Genomic DNA, 21502 nt, shown 5'->3' on the forward strand with positions numbered 1-21502 from the left:
GCTGATATGGTCTCAATATATACCATTCTTAACGTAAAGTGAAAGATTTTCACAATCGTTCAGACGTTTGCGCGGTAAGAGTTTTTGAAATATTTTTGAAAGAAGGCTCATGTTCATCAAGGCTGCATTTATTTGATCAAAAATACATTATTGCTGTTGTGAAATATCACTATTTAATTGAACTTTTAGAAAATTTAATAGAACATTTTTCTATTTTAATATATTTTTAAAAGGTAATTCTAAACAAAGCAAGTTCACATAACTTAATTTTTTCAATTACGTATGAAGTTTATTACGGTACTTAATAATTTCAAGACAACGCGTTTACTCACTTTTTAAGTTATGTCAACTGATCATTTTACTGTAAAGTATTAATTACTAAAAACAATCTTACTGAATAGTTCATATTGGAAAGGTAAGGAATTCTCTTTTACTTCTTATACTACAGTATTTGTTAGGAAATTAGAGGTGATATAAATGCAGAGAAAGGCCAGAAACATATTCAACATAAATATGCAAATGCAGAAGTGAAGGCTCGGCCAATGCATTGCAAGCATGTGGTAGCTCAAGCATTAGAGAAAGGCACTCAAAACGCTGAGGTCATTGCTTTTATTCCCAGTGAAAGTATGAACACAATACAAATGTATAGCTTGTATGCAATGTAAGTCACTTTGTATAAAGTGTCTGCCAAATGCATAAATGTAAATGTCATTTCTTTTTTTGCTTTACAGTATCATAGTCCAGTACTCAAGAGGGTGATAGAGTTCCCTTCAGACATCTGGCATTAAACTAAAATGTTCAGATAGATTCTTTTCAGACGGTTGCTCTGCCGTTAGTGGAGTACATTTTACAAGAAAATACCATTTCATTATTTCTGCTTAAAAAAAAAAAAAAAATCATGTTTAATTCAATTGTTTGTGAAATTTACTAGCAATTTCTGAGTACAAATAGTTTAATGAAATTCGACACAATTTTTTTCAGTGTTGTAATATCTGGCCTTGCAGCAGTGCTAAGAAGCAACACATACTTGCGTTGCATTATGACCTTATGAATACATTCAGACACATTTTGAAATGATGCATAAAATTGAGCTTGCACAATTGGAGGCGTTTGCGTTTAAGTATTTAAATAGAGTGTACGCGTGTTTTGGCCTAAATCTGGTATAAGTTTAACTATTACTACACAATTATCATTATGTTTATGTGAATAGTGAACATGGAAAAAAAGACTGTCAATGATTTGTTGCCTCTTGCGTTAAGCAGTGTCATGGCTGCACATCAGACTAAAAGCGTTCTGCACACGTACATGCACTCGGGCACATGCTCTCCGTCCTGGCTTTGCCATCGATCTCTCCCATCAAATTAAAGGATGCTGAAGTCACTATCGATCCAGCCTCTCTCTCTCTTGAGCATGCCTATGCCGCAGACAGATGTGTTTGGCAGTCTTCCTGACTCCCCAAGGTTTATTAACCCCCTCTCAGGGAGGGAGGGAGAGAGAGAGAGAGAGAGAGAGACAGAGACAGAGAGAGAGAGAGAGAGAGAGAGAGAGAGAGAGAGATGGGATATCTGAGTGAATCTGCATAGGCACGTTATACCATCAGTAATGATGTCATGCATCCATCAAGCTGTTGGCACCATATGTTTCTGTCTCTCAGTCCTACTGTTACATCACTTAGGCTGATGGATGTTTTGATGTAATTTCCCAGACACTGGGACATTTCGGTGTTAACACACAGACAATTTTTGGGATCTGTGATGCATGGCACAAATAGTAACTCTTTGAAATATGATATGATAGTCCCAAATGATCTAGTCATGAGAGTGGCTTGTTTAAAGACCTATTAGATTTCTCTACAAATAACAGGCACACCAAGATTGATTTAAAGTAATAGTGTTGGTGAAAACCAGCGCACAAAACCTAGTGAGATGACATGCTATTTCCTTCTAAAGGGCCTCTCACACCAACCTGAAGTCATGTGTTCAGTCAATGAGAGTTGGTGATTTCCAGTGACGTGAGGGATGGTAACTGTTGCGATGCAACAAAATTAAAGAACTTTATGCAATATAACTAAAATGGATTCTCTTACGTGAATGATTTGGGACATTTCATGTGAAACTTTTGATTCCAATTTTGATAACTTTTGTCAGTTGGTTCCAAAACTATTATAATTAGCAAAAAAAAAAAAAAACAATACACTACCGTTCTAAAGTTTGGAATATTTAAGTTTTTTTTTGTTTTTTTATGCTCACCAAGACTGCATTTCTTGGATCAAAAATACAGTAAAAACAGTAATATTGTGAAACATTTTTATAATTTAGAAAATCTGTTTTCTGTTTGAATTTGTAAGTTATTCCTGTGATGCAAAGCAGAATTGTTAGCATCATTACTATACCAACAGAGTATATGTTTATAATCAATATTTTATTCTTGTCATTCACCATCTTGGATGATTTGTTTTTCTCTACAAAGGATACGTGTGATGCTGCCTTAGATTTAGGCCACAATAATGTGTTTCAATGTTTCTTTTTGGTTCAACCTTCATGTCACTAGCACACCTATGTTATCTTGAAACGCCACCTAGGTTGGCAGCTTGCTAGATTTTGGAACGGAGTTTATGTCAGAGGTGTCAGAGCAGCGCATACTATTAGCAGCTGTGCTTCTCAGCAGCTGTTCCCCTTCCGTCCTGCGTCTTCCTCCTGTTCTACATTCTCACAGGAAATTACTGCCATGTATCTCTAACATCCAAAGCACTCACGCCCCACAAAATAGTTGATTGACTGCCTTGTCTCTTAATTCTGAACAGATGACTATTTCTGGAAGGTTTTCTTTAATGAGTTAACATAAGTGAGACGTCCTCTCTAATCTATACACACTCAAGTAATGAGTCCAGCCTGTCGTAGATGAAACATTCATCTCATTATCAGTTGATATACTCTTAAAATACAGGAGATCCTTTGACTATCCGACCATTAGAGTCGATGAAGGTGAGAGGTGTGTTGTGGTAATTGAGAAAGAAGAAACATGAGATGAAACAGTTGTTCTCAGGTAAAGCTAAGGATTTCAACTGTTTGATCTTCCCAAGAGAGTCTAAAATTCTGTCATTATTTATTCACTCTCATGTCATTCAATACCTATAGATTTTCATTCTACCACAAAAGGAGATGTTAGGTAGAATGTTCCAGCTGCTGTTATTCTACATCCAACAGAAGTTCATAGTTGCCACAGCAGTTGAAGGAATAGTTCACCTAAAAATGAAATTTTTTCCATTTTCTCACCCTCATGACGTTTAAAAACTATGACTTTTTTTTCCTGTGGAAAACATAAGATATTTTGAAAAGTCTCAGTGTTTCATGCTGTACAATGCAAGTCAGTGGGGTCCAATACGTTCTTCGAGATATATTTTGAGTTCCACAGAAGAAGGAAAAAAAGTCATACAGGTTTAGAATGGAATGAGGGTGAGTAAATGATGACAGAATTTTAATTTTTGGGTTAACTAACCCTTTAACATGATTTTTCAGAAATTTGATCTCATTCAGATCTCATCCCTGTAGCTACACCAGTCCACCCCAGCTCAGTGTTTGTGCCTTATAGAGGGGGGTAGGGGAAAAGAACATCACTTCCTTCCAACCTGACACATATTTTTTCACTCCTCTGCACCTTCCCAATCGCCCCTCTCTCTCTTTCTTTCTTTGGACGCCCATACTGGCCCCTGCATCCCCTGCCACAGTTGAGCAGATTGTGTCTGTATTCCACGCTGCTACCAAACAAAAGGCATGGGACCATTTCTCCAAAGCCCAACGCAAGAACCTGGACATGTGGCGAAAGCAAGCAGAGGTTGGTGTTTTCATTTCTCTAAGTGAATGTGTTCATGCTTCACATCTTCACAATTAATTATGTAGAATGTTTCTTTCAGATATTAGTTTTTCCCATTCCCCCTGTCCATTTCCCCTTCCCTGCAAGCTCCCCATGTGTACTTGAACTATTATGAAGTCCACATGTTTTATTTTGAGTTGAATGTTTAATGGTAGGATAGTCTTAACTGCTCAGCTCTCTCTGTTAGTAAAATTCGACCCAAGTCTGCCTGAGAGTTCAGCGGTTCACAACCGGCAGGTAACATTTAAATCTTTCCTGATAGAAGCAATAGAAATACCAGCATCTTGAATCATTGGCGCTCTAAAACCCCCAAAGCTCAATACAAAAGAAAAAATATTTATTCTCGATCACTAGAAGCTTGAGACAGATAAGCTAATTAATGAGTTATAATAATCCACATGTGTTGCTGTTGAGGTGTTTATTCTGTCTCTTTCCTCTGTTTTCTGTGGTCATTAGGTAAGTTTTAAGACATCTCTCTCATTATTATTGCACAAAGACCCAATCTGGTGTCTAATTAGCACCAAGCAGCATTAAAACACCATTTTACATGGATCAGAGGGCTGGTATTGTTTACATCTAATATAGCTGAGAACTCCTGCTCAGCAAATAATGAGTGTGAAATCAACCGAGGACTGTACTGTCCATGTGTCTTAAAAACAAATTTCAAGAAACTTACAGTAATTAATTATCATGACCATAAAGTCAAAATGAAATCAGAATTGTCTTTTTTTTTTATTGTGCCTTAAAAGAAAAAGAAAATGTTTGCCTTTTATAATAGCAAATGCCAAATTATTAAAAAAAAAGAAGCAAGATGCATAAAGGTGCTCTAGTGGGTAAATTTGACCTTCAGCCTCCTTAAAGTGTGTGTTGGAGGAGGGTAGTAATCTACCCATAGTTTTACTATGGAGGGGTTTCAAGTGTTGTTTTATGTTTACTTGAAGACATTGGAACAGCTTTAAGATGCAGGTACTGTAAATGCCAAAAGAGTCTCCTCAAGGTTCAAGGTAGGTGTTTAAAATATGCACTATGTTGCAAAATTTCTACAAATTTAAGTTCTAATCCATTTGATTTCATTCATTTCTGATATACATCTTAATTTCTTTTTCCCATGTTCAGATGAGCAAAAAATGATCAGAACTAGATTTTTCCTTCAGAAATATTGCACATGTCCATTCATTTCCAGCCCACTGTGAAGTCCATTAAGACAATTTGCTATTACTGCCAGTTAGTTCTTTGTTAACTTCATGAACTCTGATGTCCTTGATTGACTGCATAGTTTAAAATGTTAAATTACATTTTATTTGATTTGTCTCCAAATGATAGTTACATATAGCGTTCTTTTAGAACTTACTCTGTTCTTCATCTGTGAAAAGAGCTTATTAATGCTGCGGTAATTGCGTCCTTATTGAGCTCTCTTTTATTGAGTTCCTCTCATTTCACCTCTTTCATTTCTACCATCAGATGACAAAAAAAGGTTTTGCAACAACCATAAGTATGACTAATGTAGTCCTCACCTCCAGTTTTCATACCCCAATCCTTCCTTATTATACCTTTTCTCTGACTACTTACAGTAAGTTGGATATGTTTGTCCTCAGATATGAGCCTCTTCTCGCTCCCGGGATTGTGCTTGCAGCTTCACCGTGGCTGTGACAGGAAGCTCTCGATGTTGTCATTGCAGGGTGATGCCTCATTTGAGAAAAAAAGGGAGTTACCAGGCCTCTCTTACCTTTTACATTATGTATTGAGAAGAGCCGACGTCAAAAACTGTTGGAATCCCTCTAGTATGACAATATAGGGCTTCAGGGATATGCCACGCTTTCACAAGCCTTTGAAGTTCATAATCGAAATGTTTATGTTCTAACCGAGCCCATTAGTGGCATTTAAGCATTCTTCGCTGTAGGAAGAGGTTTCTTCAGTCCGGAATGTGGTTAGGTATATCTGGAGCAGGTGACAGTAAGTGATAGGTAATAGATGACACACCATTAAACTATGTTTACTCTGCTTCTCTCCCCCTTGGAGCTGTTTGGACCCTCACTGGGCTTCTCTTGTAAATGTAATGGTAAGATGGTGGTTTCGGATGAGTTGTTGACCCAGAGGTACATTCAGGCTTAGCAGAATTTCATCCTCATTTTGCAAGTTTTCCCGGCCGTTTCTTGCATGCGTATACAAATCTTCGGTAAGTGTTGGTTTTAAAGCAGAAATGTCCAGTCAGTACAGAGGGTTCTCCTCACTTTAGTCTGATTGTTATTCCAAGCAGTTGCGGAGAGTTCAATCACAGCCCATTCATACTGCGGGCAGCAAGACTTCCTATGTTAAAGATTGGGGAAAAGTCTAAATCTGAAAAGATAGTTGTCTTCTTGCGGTAGCACAATGTCATCTATCCCTCTCTTGATTGGGCAGATGGGCCTGTTTGCTTTTGCGCTACCTGCTCGACCTCTGTAATTCTCAGCGAGATCATGTGTTGCTGTGCTAGACAGATGGCAATGTTTATGCTGGGCCTTTTGTTTGTTGTCAGGCAGTGAGTCTCTCTCCCTGTGGCGGTCATGTTGTGTCTTTGCACAGCCCTATCTCTTTGCCGTGCACATGGCTCATTAGCCGGAGAGCTCCCCCATCAGGAGAGCCAACATAACCAGACATCTGCTTCATCTGCCCCTGCTTGGCCCTGCCGATCTGTGGTGACTGTGCAATCCCTTTCTGCCACGTTGAAGCTCCGCTGGCAGCCATTATAACACATTAAGAGTCCCTTTTTAACTTTGTACAGAGCCAACATCAGGTGTCTCTCTGCATCGATAACGCTGGTGCAGCGCCACCTGCTTTTATTGCACTTTACGAGTATGATCTCTTTTTTACAATCTGATCAAATGGTTTATTACATTTCTGGCTCATGAATTTCATGTGTTAATCAAAGTGTGAGAGATCATCCAGCAGCGACTGGGATTAAAGACTCAGTTCCCTCTCGTTCACAGGAGATCAGAAACATCCACAATGAAGAGCTGATGGGAATTCGGAGGGAGGAAGAAATGGAGATGTCGGATGATGACATGGAAGACGCCCCGGATAGCAAAGATTCGGATGATTCAGGTATGCACTGTTCCAGATTGACTGTCTGTAAGCAAAACATGGGAATTTTCCCCAAGGCAGTATAAACAGTGTTTCCTCATTCTCTTAAAGAGGGTTCTGAGCACCCACTGCATACAGATTGAATCCACTGGTGATTTGTCAATTTTTTGTGGAACCTTTTCCTGGGTCACACAGTGCTGACACATTTGCAGATAGAATAACCAGCTAATTTTCATAGAATATATGAAGGGGGAAATAAGGACTCCAGCTTCATGGAAGGCTCTGGCTGTTTAATGATCCTTGACATATATCTGGATTCAGACTGTGTAACTGGCACTTTCATCCAGCTTTTTTCTATAAACATTCTCTCAGGAACTAATGAAGCTCATATAATTTCCCTTCCCTGTGAGACCTCAAAGCATTTTAGAATCTTTTTGTGTCAGAATTTTTTTTAGACATAAATATCAATTACTGTATGTGGCCTTTTTTCCCCAACAAAACCAGGACTGGGAATTGTAAGGAAATTGAATTATTTCATTAACAGTTTCTTGTTGGTTTTTTATGTCAGTTTATGTTTGTTTGTTTTGTTTTTATTTATTATTGTATTTATTTTTCGTCATTTTTATGTTTATTTTTAAAATTAAAATATTTAAATGAGTTAGATTAATTCAGTAGCTTCTCTGATTGATTAAGACATTTTGAGTTTGAGATTCATTTATGAGTCGTGTACGATTCTTTTCTACATTTTCAATCCCCAACCTTAGCTATCAGGGTGAGTTAAATGTCAGACTAGGGAAAAGTTTAAGGTGGGACACTGATCAAAGTAGATGGTCTCTTTTGGCCTTTGAGAGATGGGACAAAGGAAAGGGGAACAGAAAGAAGAAATATTGCAAGCTGGATTTAAACTTGTGCCACCCTCATAAGCACGATGGCTCAATGTGTTGAACCATGTTCTTAAACCACTAGTCCACCGTTCCAGCTCCAGCATGTTACTTTGATGATTTCACTTGCTCGCGTGAGCAAATCAAATCAAATCAAATCTGTCTGTTGGCAGCCAAATCAATCGTGGCGGAAAAGTGTAATTTTTGTATTACTACTCCCATTACCCCCTGTGGTTTCCTAAATGTGGTGGTATTGAGCAGAGCATGTGTCTACCGGCTGCACCTCCAGCTCATTTTAGGTCCTGCTTGTCTAAAAAAACCCTGCTATTAGAGATCTTGTACCATAGCTGCTCAAGACAGAATCATGGGATACCATAAAAATTGGGATTCCAGTGTCTTTTTTGGCATCTTGAGACTACTTAGCTCACACGTGCACCCTCTTTACAGTAAATTTAAAGGCCCTTGTTGGCCCCTCATATGTGGCACTTAACTCATGCAATTTTAACATAAATATTAGAGGTTCTCCTGTGTAACAGAGACCCACATTAGTATGCAAATATATGCAAATGAAATCATGCATTTACCAGGTTTGATTCGCACGTCTTCTCATCTGCGACCTTAGTTATTAGAAAACGATGATAACAATCACTGTCAGTGGGTTGTCAGATATTTGAAAGGATGTCACAAGATAGAAAAGGGCAGGAGATCCACACGGTTAATGAAGGAGGTAATTCAACACCCTCCTCGTTTATGAAAACAAATATTTCATTCCTGCCAGTAAGACGAGCAACCGCCGTGAAAAGGGGGAGTGGCTCATGCTAACCTCTGTGTAAATTATAGCTAATTTTCTTCATTGCAAACCAACATGTTTGCTTTTATTTTCCTCCAGAGTTAATCATTGGTAAGGGGCAAGTGTCCTCTGACAATAGCTATAGTGCAGTGTGCAAACGGGTGCTGCTCTCTTTGCTGTCAGCACCTCTGGGCAGCACAGGTCGATAGATCTGCCTGCCATGTTGCGGGAGGTGAACCGGACTGTTTCTGAGGGCAGCAGCTTGATGAGACGAATCGATAAAAACTGCTTGCTTTTCTCCCTCTCTCTCTCTCTCTGTCTGTGTCTCTATATCTCTCTCGCTCTTGTTCTCTGTCTCTTTAGTTCTTTCTCCTCTAATTCACACCAAACATGTTTCCAGACAAAACACAGAATCTATAACATGGCAGCTACCTTCATAAAGGATGCGTACTTATGTCCCGTGTGAATTGCCATTCCATTGTGCTCAGTCTAGCGCAACAGAGTGGCCATTCTGCAAGCTTCAGGGGTCTCAAGACACATTTTTCAAAGACGAACTACCCTTAGTGTCACATAGCATGTTGAAAATATTAAGCTTACGCTGCTAAATGTGTAAGTAGACAACTGATAAAAAAAAAATGACACAGGCAAAACACAAGAATGTGAAGGGCTCCAAAGGCGCCACCTTAATCACAATAAAGTAAAGTGATAAAGTGATTCATTAAAATGCTTTACATATGCAGCAATTCTCAACGCCACAGAAAAAAACGCTCTAAAGAAACTTGATTTAATTGATTCCAATAAGGTGCATAACATCAGCAAAATTTTGCAAGCAAAATGATCTGTTGTCAGTAGTGATATATGAAGAATACCTCACGGAGAAGTCACTTTCAAAGCAAACTTTCTGTTGGTCAGCATGGCGAAATTTACTTAACCAGCTTGAACCCACTGCAAAATCTGCGTGGGGATAACTTTCGCCCTCACTCAAAATTCCAGATCGCATGGGTTCCTATTGAAATGACTGAATTTCGCCTGCGGAAATTCACTGAACAATGGTCAATTTTATCACCCCTATAGAGTTTCAGAAATCAGAGTATGATAGCTCCGCCCCGACCTCTACATAATTAAACCTGCAGCTGTTGAGTGCATAAAATGTCCAACATTCCACACTTTATTTGTGTCCCAAATGACTACTGTACTAGCTATACACACTTCTCTATTTTTGCTACAAAACGGCTAGAATATGAGTTGGGATGCATCTAATGTGATACTCTAAGCATAAGAAATACAAAGCACACACAAATACTGTGAAAATATTACAATAGAACTATAATGAACTATCTTTTATCAATACTTTTCAGTCCCTTTCTGTAAATAATTTTACTCGTATACGCCATCTTGGATTGCTTGTTGCATGGAATTCTGGGATTCCTTTAAATTGGCTGGCTACCTTTTGTGACACTTAAAATGCAGCCTAGGTAGGTTTTGGGACAGGTGACATTGTTTACCCGCAGACTTCCGATGGTGTTTCTAGCTTAACCTGGCTTCCCTTATCTTCCACCCACGTCACTCAGTCGTTCATCGTCTCCATCTTCAGAGACGCATAACCAAAGAGCCTCGCGATCAGGCAGTCAGCTGTTCCTCACTCTCCCTGCCCAATCTGAGAGAGACACGCTAATCCCGTTATCTCTTCCCACTAGAAACGGCGCAGAGGTGGCGTCTCTGATCATCGAGTTGTTAAGAGATGGCTGAATGACGGAATGCCTCGGTGTGAAGAACCCTTTTGCGTCCGTTTTAATTACAGCCATTTGATAACAATGCCCATGGTACATTAAGTCAAGCATTAAGTAATATACTTTCTCTCCATTTAATCCTCTCTAATTAGCCTCTGAAAGCAAAAGGAACGCAGCAGTGGGACTGAGGGTCCTTTCATCTCAGTCCATCAGCAGAATTCTCTAAGCAGCTTTTGAGGAACACTGTTTTCTTCTGCCGTATCTTTCATTTTACCCTTACCAGGCCTCACCACCCTGTGAATTATTACTCTGCACACGGCTCTTAATATGTGCCTCTTCTTTTTCTGTTACTTCATTGTTTTTCACCCCTGCCGCCTTCGCTCGTGTGCCTCTGTTTGCCTATTTCCCTTTCCTGTCACCAATGGAATTGTCATTTTTAATATCTCTCCAACTCTCTCTCTCTCTCTGGCCTCCCAGGGCCGCTGGCTCAGGTGGAGGCTCTGAAAGAGGAGAACGACAGTCTGCGGTGTCAGCTGGATGCCTACAGGAACGAGGTGGAGCTTTTGAAACAGGAGCAGGGTAAAGCGCAGCCCCAGCGCAGCGAGGAGGACACCACCCGCCAGCAGCAGCTCAGCTTCCTGCAGCAGGCTCTGCAGGGCATGCAGAAGGTACACACACACACTGAACAAGGTATACAACAAAAAACTCATTTTCTTAAGCAGTGTTTTTGTCTTGGTTCCAGTTAAAATGTGTAAAAATCCTTGGTAAAGAACATTTATTTGATGTTATTATTTTACATTAGTATGATTATTATTATTGTTATGATGATATTTAAGTCGGCATTTAATAAAAGTTCACCTTTTTTTTTTTTAAGTCGCTTTTTGATCTTATTATAAACTATTCATCCATGAATATTTAGCAAAGAACCATTTCGTCCCTTTGTTACAATTGACTCCAATCTCCTATTTAGATCTGCCTCCATCCAATCAACAACCGATGCATAGAACCAAGTTCCCCGCCGATAATCCTTTTCACCTGGATGTACATCACAATACAGAAGAAAAAATCTCTCTATTTTTATTACATCACAACTTTAAGTCTTACAGTTACAGGCTTTTTTTCCTTATGCCACTGGCACACGGTTGTTTAGATATTTTCACTGGAAAATGACAAAAATACTGAATAACAAAATGATATTTGTAGTGTTGAACTTGTGGCACAGTTAAGATCGGTAACCAACAACGTGTCGTTTCAAAAAGCAGCATGGGGTGGTCCATTGAACCGTCACTCATCGAGTGTGTGTTTACAGTCTCACACACCTACTGTTTTCTCACTCAGTGAATATGGTGTTGTTGTGCGTGAGAATTTTTAGAGCAGTTAAACCGCAGGGAGTCCTGAGCCGAAACGCTTAATTTCTACAGAGCATCCAGGTCATCAATCACAAACACTCACACACAAAATAATAAACACAAGAGCTGTTGAACATGTGGAATCATGGAAATGTTGTCTGCCTACATAGGCACAAACTGTAGACGTCTCCCACCCATCAAGCACTTTCATCTCTATTACCAAACGTTATTTTATCTTCTCTCAAGGACTGGCGCTATTTTTAGAACAGTCTCCCGCTATCATCCTCTGTTCTTGTTCTTTTCCACTCAGAGTAGCCTAGAGATTTGATGGCGATTTTTAGCCACATTTGTTTAATTCACACAATACAAACTCGCGAAGTCAGGGTTAAATCTGTTCCATGGTCCATCTATTTTTGTACCCACTCATTACTGTATCCATCAATAGAACGCAAAGAATCATGGCCACCCTCATTCTAGTCCTATAAGCCCAGCACATACAGATGTTTCACATGACTTTGACCTTGCCATTATTAAGACATGAAGGAGACTGAGAGGGGCGTTTGTCTCACTTTAAAGGTGCGCGCTTTCTGCTAATGAGCTCTAATGGAATTCTGCATATTGAACATTGCTGTGCCATGAGATGAACTCGCTGCACGGGTCACATACGTAGAGCGATTTGTTCGAGTTAGAAACGGGAGTGTTCACTGATCTTCACTGAGCCTGTGAAGACAGCATGTTATTCTGTCACATGAAGTGAACAGTGTAGGCCATTGCTCAGAGTTGAATCACTTTCAAATGGCAGGCGAGGCTGCTGAGATGTTTTCGCTCCTGCACTCAGAGCGTGTTAAACTCAGCCTCGGACTGATTTATTCATGATGAGCAGGGTATGAAGTCAAACAAAAAGGTTACATCACCACAGTTTATTTAGCTCAGATAGCTCCTGGCATCTGAATGCTGAGCAGGAACAGTAATGAGAAATCTGAGCAGTCTGGAGCACCTCGTGGCTTGTGCTTTATTAGGTTTGTCAACAAATTAACAGGCTTAGAAACAGAGTTTGGGGTAACACGTTACATAATCAGTTTTTACCATTACTTCTATTCAGAAATGTCTATTTTGCTCTTTTTTTTTTTAAAAAAAAAAGAAGAAAAAAAACCATCACACTCAATTAAATTAAATTACATTACATTTTGTTACATAGATACCATTTAAAAGTTTTGGGTCAGTAGGAGTTTTTTGAAAGAAGTCCCTTATGTTAACCAGAACAGCATTTATTTTATCATAAATGCAGTAAAAAAAAAATGTTTTTAAAAAACAGTAATATTGTGCATTATACCATGATCTCTCTGATTAATCGATTCTGATTGGCTGATAGGTGTGCAATAAAACCAGTTAATTGAATGCACATGTCCAAGTCAGTTTAATCACGTTCTATATCAATGCGCTGCTTTCATTGAAGCACACACACTGACTCAGAGATCGGAGACCGCGCTGCGCACACACAGAAACAGGAGCACAGAAACTTTTTGTTAACACTGCTCCGCGACTTTTATTAATAAATTAACACTACTGAATACATTATACAGTGGGGGAAATAAATATTCAACTCGTCAACACGTTTTTTTGACATGTTGAATTGAACAACACAGTTCCAATGCAGCAATTCACATGACATTTTATCAGGCATTGGTATTAACTCTAGAAATCTACACATATAAAGAAATCATAATATTACAATCCATAAAAAAAATAATGTGTAATAAAGTAAAATGACACAGGAAAAAAGTATTTAGCACACTAACTGAAATTGTATCTAATAATTGGTGGAAAAGCCTTTATTTGCACTGTCAGCTTCAAGGTGCTTCCTGTATGAACAAATGAATCGCTCACAGTGCTCAGGTGGGATTTTGGTCCATTCTTCTAAACAGAATGTCTTCCGGTGGGTTCTCTTGTGAATCTTGATCTTCAGTTTCTTCACATGTGCACTTGTGCCATGCGCTTTAGACCATGCGCTTAGATCCTTAAAACAGGGCCCTGTATGTGGCTGGTTGATGGTGGAGTGATGTTCCCTCCACTTGTGGATAATAGCCACAGTGCTTGTCGGAACATTTAGGAGTTGTGAAATCCATCTGGAACCAGTGTCATTGTTAGGTAGCGCAACATGAGATGTTTGTATACTTTCATTCAGAGGTGGGTAAGCCTTTTTCTAACCGAACATACACTAACCCCCCTGATTCTAGATCTAAGTACTTAGTAAAATCAGCTGCTGCCTTGCCTTGCCTTGCCTAGGTGTACTGCTTTTTCTTAGTGTGTTCAATGCTTTTTCCCTCTGGCATTCCACTTTATTGAATAGTACTTGATTTATGGATTGTGATATATATATTTTTTTTTTATCTGTGTAGATTTCTTGAGTTAAAACCAATGCCTGGTCAAAGTTTCATGTCAATTGCTGCATTGGAACTGTGTTTCAAGGGGTGCTATAATGCCCCTTTTTACAATATGTAAAATAAGTCTCTGTTGTCCCCAGAGTGTGTAGTAAAATTTAGCTCAAAATACCCCACAGATAATTTTTTACAGCGTGTTAAAAAATTGTCCCTTTTTGAGGGTCAGTAAAAAGGCATCGTTTCGTGTGTGTCCCTTTAAATGCAAATGAGCTGCTGCTCCCGGCACAGTGGACAGAGCTTTAAGAGCTCGTGTGTGTGTGTGTGTGTGTGTGTGTGTGTGTGTGTGTGTGTGTTAGCAGCTCTGATTACCTCACACAGACAAGCACTAAAATGTCAGAAGCCGTGTTTGCGTGTTCCCGGAGGCGGGGTTTATGTAAATTTTAGGGTTAGTGATGTCACTAACCCGGGAGGAATGTTGTGTAGTCCCTACCAGCCTTTTGTTGTAGTCCTTTCTTTAAAAGCAAATATCTTCCTTTGCTTTGAACTTTGAGCGTTGTAACTTTGCAGACGTTGTTTATGCTCAAAAAACAATATTACACACTAACTAAAGTTAGAAAAGTGAAATCATAATCAGCACTGCTTTAATAAACAAAATTGCATGTTGAATACTTATTTCCCTCACTGTACATTTTAATTTATATAGATTCTGTTTGCGCACACACACACACACACTTCTCCACTGAGATTGGCCTCTGGCAGCACAGAGCCTGTGTGTATATCCAGCTTTGGATTTAATCAGTCCCTCACCTGAGCCGCTACAGACATACAAACATCCTCAAGGCACAAAAATCTATTTACTCGTCTCTGACTGAAATGCACACCGTCCAAATATTTCCTCTCTCATATCTGAATATCACTGGCACAGCACCTCTGGAGGTCGGGGAACAGCTGTCATATCAGGTGCATATTGTTGAAATGTCTTTATGAGCTAGAGGTAATCAAATAAAGCCATATTCAACACAGTCATAACTTCTGAGATTGAATTATTTGATAGTGAGGCATCTCAAAACATAGGAGCATTCTTAAGACAGCATATTTGGGCATTGTATGCTGTCTAGGTCAAGGACGTATACGTAATGCATGGGTCTATCTAGTATCTATCCATTAGCATTCCCATTCATCTCAAAAAGCATTTCCTCGGTTGGCACAGGACCTCCCAGAAGTACTTGAAATCTTATATGCATCATACACGTTTGGTTTAGGATTTACTTCTTAACAATTTTAATTTGTAAAATGTACAAATAATTACAAACAAATGGCAAGAAACACATTGAATTAAACATTACATTTTGAAACAGAGATTTAATTAAATTGTATTTTCTTGTAAAACATACTCAAATATATATATATATATATATTTAAATAAATTTACAGTGTATATGATGAGCCAGTGAAATAGCATCTGTCCTCTTTCTTACACCTACCTTTTTTGGTATTTCAATCACCCACATCAACAATAATCAGCCTATCGTTCAATTAAAATGATGTAACATTGCAGTTCCACACTGGCCAACTGGCAAGTAACTCTGTATTGTTTACTCACCAATACGGAGCCAAGCACATGACATGCGGGAAAAATATCGTGGTCACGAATTAATGATTCGTTCCCACCACTTGCTAATAAATCAGCACGTTTTACGAATTCATTCCCTCGTTTTAAGTAAATCATGCTCACAATATAATTTGTTTACTCGATTTACTAAATCGTAGCCACGTTGTAATAATTGGTCAAAACGAGAGAAGGATCTCTTAATTCGTTATAATGTACTGTGTGTGTGTGTGTGTGTGTGTGTGTGTGTGTGTGTATATATATTTATTTATTTATTTGAATGTATTTATTATTATTTTTCCCGGATGCCATGTGTGGGACTCGTAAACCAAGGCCAGTGTTGAATCTCATTTGGTACTTATTGAGTGATTGGATCCTGCTAGCACCTACAGTATCCTGAGCTGTGATGTCAAAGGCAGCAGACCTTGAAAATGCATTTCACGCTTTTAAGAGCCCTGCTAAAAAAAAAAAGTGCACTGCTTACATATGTAGTTTACAATAAAAATCTGAATACACGGCTGCGATACGGCTGTCAGTGCTTTTTTGGGTCCAGTTACTACATCAACCAGCAGGAACTAACTGGTCCATGCTAACCAGCCAAATCTTGACCTATTGGATCAGGTACAGCAGGTGGCTCGCTAGGTTTTGAACTAGAGCCATAGATATTCACTCCTCCTAACATTCAGTTTAATGAAGCAGCCTGAACTGCGATCAAAGCGATTGTGCACAGCGTGTGTTCTCTTTAAAAACTGATGATCTTATCTGCGTGCAGTGTCAGGCCTTTTGAGCTTCTTATAAAGCGCGTCTCTCGTTATGTGTTTTTAACGTAGTTGATTTTCCTTTGTGCCGTTTCTCTAGCAACTGCTCAAGCTTCGTGAGGATCTGAAACAGAGAGAGATGGAGCTGGAGAAGAACTCTGAGGAAAAACAACAGCTCGAGAGCCAGATCCAGAGTCTGAAAGATCGGATTCAAGCTTTCCCCACATCACACGCTCTGCCCGTGAGTAACAGATGTCTGTCTCTGTCTGGGGCTCCTGTCTGTGCTTGTGTCGCGTCTTTGTTCTTTAACTCTGTCTGGATTTGGTGTGTTCTGTCTGATGAGGAGAAAGAGGACGATGACGAGAGGAGATGAGATGGCTGTCAGTTTGAGGACAGCGAGTATTAATGAGTCTGTCCTGCTGAACGCTCTCCAGGGAATCAGATCAGACCGAGAATATCTGATTCCCTGCACTCTAATTAAAATAACATGAGCTCAGGATGAGTCTCGGCGTTTGAAACAAAGGAAAACAGTGTGAAATTCTTGCATTAGACTCCCTTGTTTACAAGAGAGCCACCATTTGAATGGCTTCATGTTTACGCATAAACATTAGAGGCAATATTACAGAGATTTGATGGCGATGATCCAGTTATGATGTCTGGAAAATAACAGTGGTTCTCAACCTTTTTGACTCCAATGTCAAAAAAATATTCAAAGGCCCTCCCATCTTCCTGTGGTTCTTCTGTTGTAATATAAATAAATAAATAAATAAATAAACTATTTTTTAGCATTTTAATTAAAAGTATGTTAATATAACTAAAATGAAATAATTTCAATAATTTTTAATAATTTTTCAACCCCCGGTTGAGAACCACTGGTTTAGAAGGACAGATGTGGACCAAGGTTATAATCGTTAACGAAAACTAACGAAAAAACGAAAACTAGGAGGGAAAAAACATTGTCGTTAACTGAAATAAAAATAAAAACGAGGCATTACAAAAAAACGATAACTAACTAAAACTGTAATGTGTGTTTGGCAAAACTAACTAAAATAAAATAAAATTATAGAGTAAATGTCCTTAGTTTTCGTCTTTGTCAAGGTCTTTCATTTTTTAACGCTATTTAAAACACGTAGCGTATTCGTTCAGCTGCATTTCCTTTCCCTGCTCTCCCTCCGTCTCTCTGTCACTCATGCGTCTCTCACATGCGCGCGCGCACACACACACACACAGCCCCTCCCCTCCGTGCACACCGCGTCTCCATGAGAACGAGTGTTCGTTCGACGTTGAAAGCAAGTTCGCTAAAGGTTAGTATCTCTATCTCGTGAACACCTTACAATCACACATTAAAAAGTGGTATCAAAATATTTTAAATTCTGAATATAATTTTGTCAGTGTGTTAATGTCGACCCGAGAAGCGATTGCGCCTTTTTTAGAAAGTTAACTAGTCGCAAGTTTGAGGTAAAATGCACTTTTTGGTTGTGGTTGTCGATGTCAAAACACTATATAAGCTTTGATTCAAATATTAAATAATGTTATGTCATTTTTTTACTTTTACACTTAATGTTTGCTGCTTCAATCCAGATGAGTAGGCTATTGACTGTAGGGGAGAGTGGGGTGAGTTGTGCCAGTTTTTACTCAAAGTGACTTTAAAGTGAGGCCATGGCAGTAATGCCTTCAACTTAACGATGTACATATATTTCAGGATGTGGTGCATCCCTGAGAACAATAACTTTGGATCTGAAATAAATTGTTTCAGAAATATAGCTTTTGGGGAAAAAGTGGTCTCATGGCACAACTTGCCCCTGGTGCGGGGGAAGTTGTGCCTTTAGGGGAATACATTGGGGTAAATTGTGCCAGTGATTTCTGAAGTAAAACAGAACATTTTAATGTTATGAACTGTAATGCTAATGAAAGCAAGACAAATTCAATACAAAATTACTCATTTAAGGTTTATTTAGATATTGTCACCCTGGAATACCATAGCATGCGTTTTTCCTACTATGGTCAATTGCATAGGGATTTTGTATTGAACATAACTCTGGATCACAGTGTCATAGAGACAAGGGGGCGGGCTCATTTTACTCAGACGACCAATCAGTCTCTCAGGATCATTGTGAAGCTATCAAGCTACGCCCTAGCAACCATTTAGAGCACCATAGCAACACAATATATGATATTTGTGACTCATTTCAGGCTAATTTCTAAACATACTATTGTGACATAAGCCACTTAAAAACGGAATAAAACTTCTCTTTAATAACATAGTGCAAACTCAAAACTGAAATCAGTGTTAGCTAAATTAAACAAATAGCAGGCAGGCCTAAGTCAAACAATGATGAGGCATGCCCATCTCCTCACTTCTCAAGATTATCCCCTGTGAGTATGTAGGTCTAGGTGGTCTGGATCTGGCACAACTTAACCCAGGCCCTTTGGCACAGATCACCCCAGACCCACAAGTTTGAAAAACTAGCATGATCCAGCAGTTAAGAGCTAACATCATGCTAACTGTATAGACTCATTGTGTAGCCTACTAAAGCACTAAAACATGTGTGAAATGTTTTCAAACTTGTCTATAATTGTTCAGACACTACAATCAAAAAACCTTAATCATAGAAATTTTACTTTGAAAGGGAAAAAACTGTTTTTTGCACTAAAATGTGCTTAACTCTCATGCCATGTGTCGCTCTTCTTTGGAGGATGAGTAAAAGTGATTGCTTTTCAAAATTATGTGGTCACATGACCAATTTTTTCTATGGTTTTCCAGAAACAAGGGGTGGAACTACTTCCCCCCTGGCACAAATCACCCCACTCTCCCCATAGGGTAAATTTAGTATAGGGTGTGGAAATTGTACAGCTGTGGTATTTGTATAGGGTGTGAATTCTGTATAGAAGATGTGTAGATTTTTGGTACAGAGTGTGGATTTTGTAAGAGGTAAAGGAATTTCAATGGGGTGTGAATTTTTTTCTAAAATTGTATTATGTTTTTATTATTACACAATACTTTTTCTGACTTTTTTTAATCTTGCCCCTGACAAATAACCCAAATTACAAAAAAAGACTAAAACTAACACTAAAACTAATAAAAACTAAACTAAAACTAAGCATTTTCAAAAAATAAAAACTAAACTAAACTAGCAAACCCACTTTAAAAACTAATTAAAACTAAACTGAATTTGAAAACAAAAAGTAAAAACGAAATAAAAATAAAAACTAATGAAAAATGCAAAACTATAATAACCCTGATGTGGACCAGAGTTTGTAAGTGAAGAGACAACATTTCAAACATCAATTTCAATCTGTAATCACAGTGTTATATATATATATATATATATATATATATATATATATATATATATATATATATATACAGACCCTTTCCAAAAAATTTAAATATCATGGAAAAGTTTATTTATTTCCATAATTCCATTCAAAACGTTAAACTTCCATAGATTATAGATTTATGGCCCACAACTTAAACGATTTCAAGTATTTAGTTGTTTATTTATACATAATTTTGTCTTCCAGCTCATAAAACCCACGAAAACAGGATTTCAAAAAATTAGAATATTACATGAAATCACACAGTAATTACACAGTGATACCATGGTCATTGAACCAGGTTTTGGTTATTTTGGCAGTGTGGGCCGGTGCAAATCCTGCTGGAAAATGAAGTCAGCATCTCCATAAAGCTTGTCTGCTGAAGGAAGCATGAAGTGCTCTGAACATGTCCTGGTAGACGGCTGTGTTGAGTGGACAGCACAGTGGACCAACACCAGCCGATGACATGGCTCCCCAAACCAACACAGACTGTGGAAACTTCACACTGGACTTCAAGCATCTTGGATTGTGTGCCTCTCCATTCTTCCTCCAGACTCTGGGACCTTGGTTTCCAAATGACATGCAAAATTTGCTCTCATCAGAAAAGAGGACTTTGGTCCACTGTGCTTTATTAAATCCAGAGTCAACGCAGCCGTCTACCAGGACATGTTCAGAGCACTTCATGCTGACTTCATTTTCCAGCAGGATTTGCACCTGCCCACACTGCCCATATAACCAAAACCTGGTTCAATGACCATGGTATCACTGTGTAATTACTGTGTGATTTCATGTAATATTCAAATTTTTTGAAATCCTGTTTTCGTGGGTTTTATGAGCTGGAAGCCCAAATTATGTACAAATAAACAACTAAATACTTGAAATTGTTTAAGTTGTGGGCCCTGAATCTATAATCTATGGAAGTTTAACGTTTTTAATGGAATTATGGAAATAATTAACTTTTCCAAGATATTCAAATTTTTTGGAAAGGGTCTGTATATATATATATATATATATATATATATATATATATTATAAACAAATATATATAATTGTTTATTTATATAAATGTATATTTTATTATATTATAATTTGTTTTTGTGGTGTACTAGAATGTTTTCATGCTTGAATGTTCAAAACGACATTATTTTTCACATATTTTACATTGTTGCAGCACCTCTCTTCCCAGTCTGTTAGTAACGGTCCATTTAGTAACGCTCCGTCTCAATGAAGCCCATCCTTCCAAAAAGTGCCATGTGCTCTGATTGTTCGGCTGGAATAGTGTGTTGTTGTGACTGGTCAAAGGTTTCAAGCGTGTTTCGGAGATGTCACGTCTCTTACCATAACCGCCAGTTTCAACACACTTCTAACTCAACTCAACCACCCCTTTATATTGCATGTGTCTTGGTGGGGGGATTATTTAAATGAGGAATATCGTGACGTACGTTCCCGGACGAAAACTCAAGACTACAATCGAGGCGTTTCAGGGAGTTCAGAAACAGCACTGACTGATATAGAGAATAACTCCCTTTGGAGTGACTTTGTGCTTTGTAACTTTGCAGTCCTTTTTCATTCTCAAGCAGCAACAATACACACCAAAGACAGTTGAAAACCTAAAAAAGCATAATAGGATTACTTTAATGGATTTTTCCAGTCAATGTTTTTCATTGGATTTCTTGTCGTCCTCATACTTGTGCTGAACCTGTCCATAAGTAATATTCACTCAAATTTACATTTTAATCGTTTTCCTTTCAAT

At 38.5% G+C, this 21502-nt stretch overlaps 1 protein-coding gene across 6 annotated transcripts in view; it reads left to right on the forward strand.

Moving 5' to 3' along the window:
* The window catches only part of enox2 (ecto-NOX disulfide-thiol exchanger 2), a 241139-nt gene that overhangs the window by 203913 nt on the left and 15724 nt on the right, over positions 1 to 21502 (forward strand). For all 6 annotated transcript variants that reach the window (XM_079892876.1, XM_079892878.1, XM_079892879.1 and 3 more), the window contains 4 exons: positions 3728 to 3834; positions 6840 to 6954; positions 10812 to 11002; positions 16532 to 16672. In XM_079892876.1, coding sequence (XP_079749002.1) covers positions 3728 to 3834; positions 6840 to 6954; positions 10812 to 11002; positions 16532 to 16672 — 554 coding nt within the window. The remainder of the gene's footprint in view (positions 1 to 3727; positions 3835 to 6839; positions 6955 to 10811; positions 11003 to 16531; positions 16673 to 21502) is intronic.

This window comes from Squalius cephalus, assembly GCF_949319135.1.
Source record: "Squalius cephalus genome assembly, chromosome: 14".
Classification (NCBI taxonomy): Eukaryota; Metazoa; Chordata; class Actinopteri; order Cypriniformes; family Leuciscidae; genus Squalius; species Squalius cephalus.